An 8190-nucleotide genomic window follows, 5' to 3' on the forward strand; every position below is an offset into this window, starting at 1 on the left:
AATGTCCAAATCCTTTATATCTATGAATTCTGTGAATAAAATACAATTGGTGTTGGAAGACTTAGAGGAACCTTTGACCATAGAAGTGGCTAATAAAGATTAATTGTCCGTAAACCAATTATGTCCTAAATGATCCATAGATATTTCGGGATATACTTTCCCTGCTGACCTAATACCCTTTGAGTTAGGAGACTTTGATGTTATTTTAGGCATGGATTGGTTGTCTCTATATAAGGCAAATATTGACTGTAAGAAAAAGAGAGTTGTTATGTATACCCCAGATAATAACAGGATCAGTTATCAAGGACAGAGGTAAGATAAAAAGTTCCTTTTAGTATTGCAAGTAAAGAAATTGTTGCGGTAAGGGTGTGAGGTGTATTTAGCTCATGTGGTGGATATGAAGAAAGAGACCCCTACTTTGGATGAGATTCCCATAGTTAGAGAATTCCCTGACGTCTTCCCAGAAGAGTTACCAGGATTGCCACCTGATCGAGAAATAGAGTTCTCCATTGATTTGATACCCGGAGCTGAACCAGTTTCCAAAGCTCCATATAGGATGGCCACAATGGAAATGAAAGAATTGGCTAAGTAACTTCAGGAACTATTGGATAAGGGAGTTATTCGACCCAGTGTTTCTCCGTGGGGTGCTCTAGTGCTATTCATAAAGAAGAAGGATGGAAGTATGAGATTGTGCATTGACTACAGAGAGCCGAACAAGTTGACAATAAAGAATTAATATCCTTTGCCACTCATCGAAGATTTGTTTGATCAACTTAAGGGGGCATGTTACTTCTTAAAGATTGATTTAAGGTCTGGCTACCACCAACTGAAGATAAAGCCCGAAGATATTCCCAAGACTGCATTCAGGATAAGGTATGGCCATTACGAGTTCTTAGTGATGTAGTTTGGATTGACAAATGCGCCAACGACTTTCATGGACTTAATGAACCGGGTGTATAAGGAATATTTGGATAAGTTTGTTATTGTATTTATTGATGACATCCTTATAAATTCGAAGACTCCAGAAGATCATGCGACGCATCTACGGATTGCCCTTCAGAAGTTTAGAGAAAAGCAATTGTATGCAAAGTTCTCTAAGTGTGAATTTTGGCTAACAGAGGTACAGTTTCTTGGACATGTAGTGAGTAAGGAAGGTATTAAAGTAGACCCAGTAAAGATTAAAGCCGTATCAAAGTGGGAGCAACCGAAGACTCCGACGGAAATAAGAAGTTTTCTTGGATTAGCTGGATATTATCGAAGGTTTGTAAAGGATTTTTCGAAGATTGCATCCCCATTAACCAGGTTAACCAGGAAGAATGAGAAGTTCATTTGGAAGGAAAAGTGTGAAGAAAGTTTCCAGGAATTGAAAAGGAGGTTAGTGACAGCTCCAGTATTAGCATTGCCATATGAGACGGGAAACTTTGTGATTTATAGCGACGCTTCTTTGAAAGGTTTGGGATGTGTATTAATGTAGCATGACAAAGTTATCGCCTATGCCTCCAGACAACTGAAGCCTCATGAGCAGAAATATCCAGTTCATGACCTTGAGTTGGCAGCTATAGTGTTTGCTTTGAAGTTATGGCATCATTACTTGTATGGGGAGAAGTGCGATATTTATACGGATCATAAGAGCCTGAAGTACATATTCATGCAGAAGGATTTGAACATGAGACAGAGAAGGTGGTTGGAACTGATTAAGGACTATGATTGTTTGATTAATTATCACCCAGGTAAAGTCAATGTGGTGGCTGATGCCTTGAGTAGAAAAGAAAAATTGAATATGGTTCGGATTACGGACGAACTAGCACGAGACTTAAAAAGATGGAGATTGAAGTTTGAGTACCAAATGAAAGTCAGGAGCAACTATATGAAGTTACCTTTCAGCCGGCGTTGATGGAAAAGATCAAAAGGTGTCAAGAAGGATTTATGGAACAAGAGTTGGATACTTTGACGGGAGAGGAGTTATGTACTCAAAAGGATAACCAAGGTTTTTTTAGATTTTCTTCCAGAATTTGGATTCCCAATGTAACGAAACTAAAGAATGAAGTATTACACGAAGCGCACAACTCTAGGTTTTCTATCCACCCTGGTAGCACTAAGATGTACCAAGACTTGAAGAGAAACTTTTGGTGGCCAGGAATGAAGAAGGATATTGCCAATTGGGTTAGCAAATGTCACGTGTGCCAAACGGTAAAAGCGGAGCATCAACGACCAAGTGGACTGTTACAACCTTTGAAGATTCCCCAATGGAAGTGGGAAGACATTGCCATGGATTTTGTAGTGGGATTGCCAAAGATGAGAGAAAATCACGATGCTATTAGGGTGATCATTGATAGATTGACCAAGTCAGTGCATTTTCTTCCGATCAATGAAAGGTATTCTTGGAAAAGCTAGTTAAGTTATATTTGGATGAGATAGTTACCAAACATGGAGTGCATGTGTCTTTAGTGTCAGATCGAGACCCGAGATTCAATTCCAGGTTTTGGACCAAATTCCAAGTGTGCCTAGGAACAAATTTGAATATGAGCACCGCCTATCATCCTCAGACAGAGGGTCAAAGTGAGAGAACGATTCAGACCATAGAGGATATATTGAGAGTTTGTGTTTTGGATTTTAAGGGTAATTAGGATGAACACTTACCTTTGATTGAGTTCTCGTACAACAACAACTTCCATGTCAGTATTGGAATGTCGCCCTACGAAGCTTTGTATGGACGCAAGTGTAGATCACCGTTGTATTGGGATGAAGTAGGAGAGAAGAAAGTATTAGGTCCCGAGTTGGTTCAGCAAACCGGAGATGTAATAGTATTGATTCAGAAAAGGTTAGAAGCAGACCAAGATAGACAAAGAAAGAATGCAGATTTACATAGGAAGGATATGAACTTCGAGATAGGAGCTCTGGTGTTACTAAAGGTATCACCTTGGAAAGGGTTAGTGCGATTTGGTCAGAAAGGAAAACTTAGCCCCAGATTTATAGGACCATTTGAAATTTTGAAGAAAGTAGGGAAAGTTGCCTACGAGATAGCGTTACCACCGCAGTGGCAGCACATTCACAATGTGTTCAACGTATCTATGTTGAAGCCCCATGTTCCTGATTTAAATCAGGTTATAGAGTACGAACCCATTGAGTTTCAGTCAGACTTATCTTATGTGGAACAACCAATTCAAATCTTAGACCGTAAAGAACGAGTCCTTAGGAATAAATCGATCCCTATAGTGAAAGTCTTGTGGAGAAATCCTCGAGTAGAAGAGTCTACTTGGGAATTGGAGTCAGACATGCTTGATAAATATCCTCATTTGTTTAGTTGAATCAGATTCTGGGGGCTGAATCAGATTCTGGGGGAAAGGATATAACGACTCGTGTATTTTCTTTTTATTTTCAATATTTAAAAGTGTAATAATTGAATAAATAATTAAATAAAATATGTGTATTAATTTTTGGCAGCAGTGTGTTGATTTTTACTAATTATCTGTGATCTATTGATATATGGTATGGATTTTTGTGATTTATTATTGAAATATGAGGTTTTGTTATGCTTGTAAAAGTGATTTTATTACAGTTTTAATTTCATATATATATTTGGATTGCCTCTAACATCTGTTTTATAATTTATAATTTTAATAATTATTTTTAGTATTTATAAAATTGGGAAATCAATATTTCACTAATTATTTATCTTTAAATGATTTTCTGAGTGTGTTTGTTTATAAATTCCATATTTAATTCCAGAATTCTTCAAAAATCATGAAATTCATATTTTACTAAGTTTATAATATTCTAGTAATTTTAAAATTATTTTGGAAATTTTTTGGATTAATTTCACCCGCGCGTTGTTTCGTTTAATTATTAAAAAGCGGGTATAAAGTGCACCTTAAAAATTGTTTTAAAATTTCAGAAATTATATTTTTATGTACTCCTGGATATTTTTGATATTTTAAAACTAATTGGGATTTATTTCGAAATATTTTTAACCGCTCTTTGTTTCGTAAATTCGGGATAAAATGAAATTACAGAACCCAGAAATTGCTGAGATAATAGGGCGACATGTATCACAATTAAGGATACGTGTCTGCAGCTCCTTATTTGGGAAAGTAAATATATATCACCCCCCTTTGTCTCTCCTTCTCGGTTTCGACTGATTTCTTTTTCTTTCTCTCTCGAAATCTCTGGTTCTCTCTCGATCTTCTTCTCTGTTTCTTTTGTTTCTCCCTCCTCCTTCCTGGGTTCTTGTTCGCGTGTTTTCCTGGGTTTTTCGGCCTGTTTTTCCGGTGAGCCGCCACTGTATTCCGGTTTGGCTTGATTCTGTTTTGTTTAGTTGGTATGCATATATATATATATACCTGTATATATATGTGTGTGCTCTGTGTATTTGTGTGTGCGTATTAGTGTGATTGTGTGTGTGGCGGCGTGTGGCCGCGTGTGGTTAAATGGCTGCTCTGTTGTGTTGCTCCGTTGGGTTGCTCAGTTTGGACTTCTCAGTTGGGCTTTTGGTTTGGGCCTTGTTGGGCCGCCTGTGTGTTGTTGGTTTGGACTGTGCGGATTTTTAATTTTAATTTTTAATTCCTTTTATTGCAGGGAATTATTGAGTAATATTCGTGATAAAAATGAATTTATGCGGGAAAATATTAATAATTAATCGGCGAAATTTTTGGTTGGAATCCGAATTATCGAGTACCCCGAGAATATTGCCGCCGTATCTCGATGACTCGTATATTGAAATTGTACGTAAATAAATAAAATAAAATTTGAAAGTGAATATTCCATGGTTCACCCTCCACACTCGTGAAATCCAAATTAAATTCTTAATAAAGGGACATGGCGGGAACGATTCGGGTAAACCCATCAAACCCTGATCACTCAAATTCTTGATTTCAGCACATAATACAATTTTCTTTATGTATGTATGTATGTAAATTTTTACTTGTCAAAAGCTGTACAGCTACTGATTATGCTTAGGTATTTATGTGTCTACATGCCCCCACCCCAGTCAAAACCCATAAGAAGTGAAGGTTCTTAAAAATGTATACCATGTTAAAGTCTTAATATGATCATATTTGGGGGCCTTTGTGCAAATTAATTTAATTATGTCAATTTTGGAGTTTCTTAATATGGTTAAAAGAGCTCTCTTTTACTTACTGTGTTAAGTGACCAACACTTCTGAACCTGGAAGTATTAACTGTTAAGACAAGGGCTTAATTTGCATACTAATCTTGTGGATTTTTACGATACATGATTAGTGAAATTTCATATTTGTTCTGAGTTTCTGACCCTTTGAGGCGAATTTATGTAAAACACTCTAGGAACGGAAAGCTAAATCTTACAAAACGAGCACACAACGCCGGTAGATCATTTTTATGTGTTTTGACACGGCATTAGCTTTAGTTAAAAGGAGTTCATTTTATAGTAATTCAAACACCATGGTAATTACACGTCCTACTGATAAGGCTACAAGACTTTTCTTTATCATGATATTATTCTTGATTCCCAGTTTTGATCAAGATTGCGTCTATTTTGGAACTTTATTTCTTTGGTCACCAAGAGTTCAGTCGATTAATCCAAGCATCAAACATATTAATAGTCTTATTGATGCAGCAATGCTGGTACAAGATAGGTACTTAAACGTAACATGTAGTAGGTGCATGTTGCACTGCATATAATTAGGTATAAGAGATATATAGAAATTATGAAAAAGCCTAGATAGATGCTGGGTAGTATACTATGCAGAAGCATCTTGAACTTCACTTTCGGAGCTTCAGACACTACATATATTAACCTGTTCAAAACATAGTCAACGGGATGGCAAGCTAAAAGTTAAAAAAATAAATAGGTACACAATCATTATTCAAAGAGATTCATTTTTACAATAATTATGGAATCAATTTTTAAGGTCAAAGTCAATGGTTTAGGAAGTTTAATGATTACAAAACCTAGTTTGATGCCAAAAGTATAATATAGCTTGGAATAGAATAATATAAGAAGATGAGAGAGTGGACATAAAGTATTGAGGTGAGTCTGTAGAGAATCTACTGTAAGGGAGAAGCGAGTTCGCATCTCAGAAATGAATCGTATGACCTACCATCAAGGATGTGGATAACTATTAGCATTTTATGGACCACAGAGGGTAAGATTAGATCTCTGATGGGGTATATCTGCTTTTAGACAAGATAAGGGTTTGAATGGATTGTGGCATTACTTTGTGTTTGAAAAGAAATTGATATACAATATGGCAAAAGGAACTCTGTTTTATGACAAATTAAGATATTGTTGGAACATAGTATGATGCCTTTTATAAGCTTTTCAGCTCCACCTGTTTCTTTCATGATCCCAAAACAAGTATGTGTTCCTGGACTGACGTCACAAGTTTAAATTTGATTCCGAAGGATATAATTTCAAACAAGCATTCTTGCAGAATGTTGGTGAAACGATAGTATGTATTGGTAAGAGGAACATACTAAATAGTACCATATATTACTCTTAGAACACAAAGATTAAAGAAGCAATAAATATTCTTAAAATTAATTTACGAATGTTCGGGACTTTTGGTGGCTTCCGGCCCTGCCAGCAGCATATAAGAGTGTAACCCAGTTAATATGTATGAGTAATGAATATGTTACCTTTGGCCAGCTGCTTTTGAAACGGAGTTGGAACTTATATCATGTTCATCTATACTTGGGGAATGGAACAGTACCCGACTCAATTATTTTCACGTCCTCTATGAGTTTTTCATAGTGCCTTTTCACTTCCTCAGCAGATTTACCACCAACAGCCTTGGCAATATTGTGCCAGCGGTCAGGGGTTTCCTTATCATACTTTGCAAGGGCCTTCTCAAATAGTTTGTTTTGCCTGGGAGTCCAGGTGGGGTTGGAACTGGATATGGTATTGGATTTAGATGCCATTATAAATAATATCAGAGTAGAATATATATACTTCTAATTAATTGCAAAGTGAGAAGGACAAATTGTGAATGATGAAGTGAAGTTTTGGTTTGATAGGCAAAATGTGTATTGGCAATGCAGGGTTGACTAAATGAGTCCTTGGACAAGGCGTAAGGACTGAAAAAGAAGGAATGCTCTTAGTGCAAGTAAGACGATGAAGTGAAGGGATGTGTGAAGATGTTATCAAATGAGCTCTTTATAAACAGTGGAAAAGGTGGTGGGTTCTGCCAGTTGTGAGAATATATCATGCAGAATAAGATTAATACAAAGTGATCTTCTGGTTTAGGAACCCAAAGGAAACAGCTTAGGAGGGGAATCAGTTTCAAGTATCGACTTTGAATCTTTATATTTTTTTGTTACCATGTTGACCCACTTAAGTATTTTTAATCAATTGGGGTTAGCCTCAGGCCCTCAGGCCTCAGCACAGATATGTATGTATGCATGGACATTTGAATATCTCATATTGACCTTTACAATTTTTTCTTATTTCTGATTAGTTTAAGCTAATTGGGTTGATAAGCAACTGACTAATATTACATTTACGCAAGTTCTGATAAATGCTTGTCACTTGAAAGGCAAAATTGTCCAATATTATATTCCCCTTGTCGTTTAAAAAAAAAGTTTACTTAGAATTAATTACACATTATAAAAAAGTAGTGTATTGTTAAAAGGGTAATTTGTTGGAAACGGAATGGGCTTGGACTTATAAAATACTTACACAAGCTGGAATAATAAATTGTATACTCACGCCTGTTTGTCCAAATGAAAAACAAAACACAGGGATGTAAAGCTACAACTTTTGATTTCACTACAGGAACAACAACATAGGCTACAACATTTTTCTATTACACAGAATAGAGTTTCAGCTCTGTTTTTTAATATTTCTAATTCTTTCACTACTTCCTCATACAACACAGCAGCTCAAACTATTTATATACATTAAACTAAAATACACATCATGCCTTACATCACATTTCATTTATTTCCTAGTTTTCTGGCCAACCTTGCATCTGCAGAATTCAACAGATAGCCTACCTTAATTCCAGGAGCTGCTGTGGTTTCTTTTGTTCACATGTTTCACCACCTTTTGATTTTACACCATCAGTTAAAATTAGGCTGCTTGTTATTATGTCCAGCACACCACAGTTGACTTTCTTTATTATTGTGAGCATACTTAGCTGCTACATGCATGTATATACGTTGTATGCTCCTAACAATCAAGCTGTCTTTTGATACTTGCCTCTTATTTCTTGTC

General features: G+C 36.2%; 1 protein-coding gene across 1 annotated transcript; it reads right to left on the reverse strand.

Annotated features, from left to right (window-relative positions):
• Positions 1–5560: 5560 nt before the first annotated feature.
• Positions 5561–7281, reverse strand: LOC141682851 (protein RADIALIS-like 3). The gene is made up of 2 exons (XM_074487538.1): positions 6615–7281; positions 5561–5773 (listed from the first exon to the last, which is right to left on the reverse strand). The coding sequence occupies exon 1, from the start codon at positions 6894–6896 to the stop codon at positions 6660–6662; it is 237 nt and encodes a 78-aa protein (XP_074343639.1). The 5' UTR covers positions 6897–7281; the 3' UTR covers positions 5561–5773; positions 6615–6659.
• Between the last annotated feature and the right edge of the window lie 909 nt (positions 7282–8190).

This window comes from Apium graveolens, chromosome 9, assembly GCF_009905375.1.
Source record: "Apium graveolens cultivar Ventura chromosome 9, ASM990537v1, whole genome shotgun sequence".
In the NCBI taxonomy this organism is placed as follows: Eukaryota; Viridiplantae; Streptophyta; class Magnoliopsida; order Apiales; family Apiaceae; genus Apium; species Apium graveolens.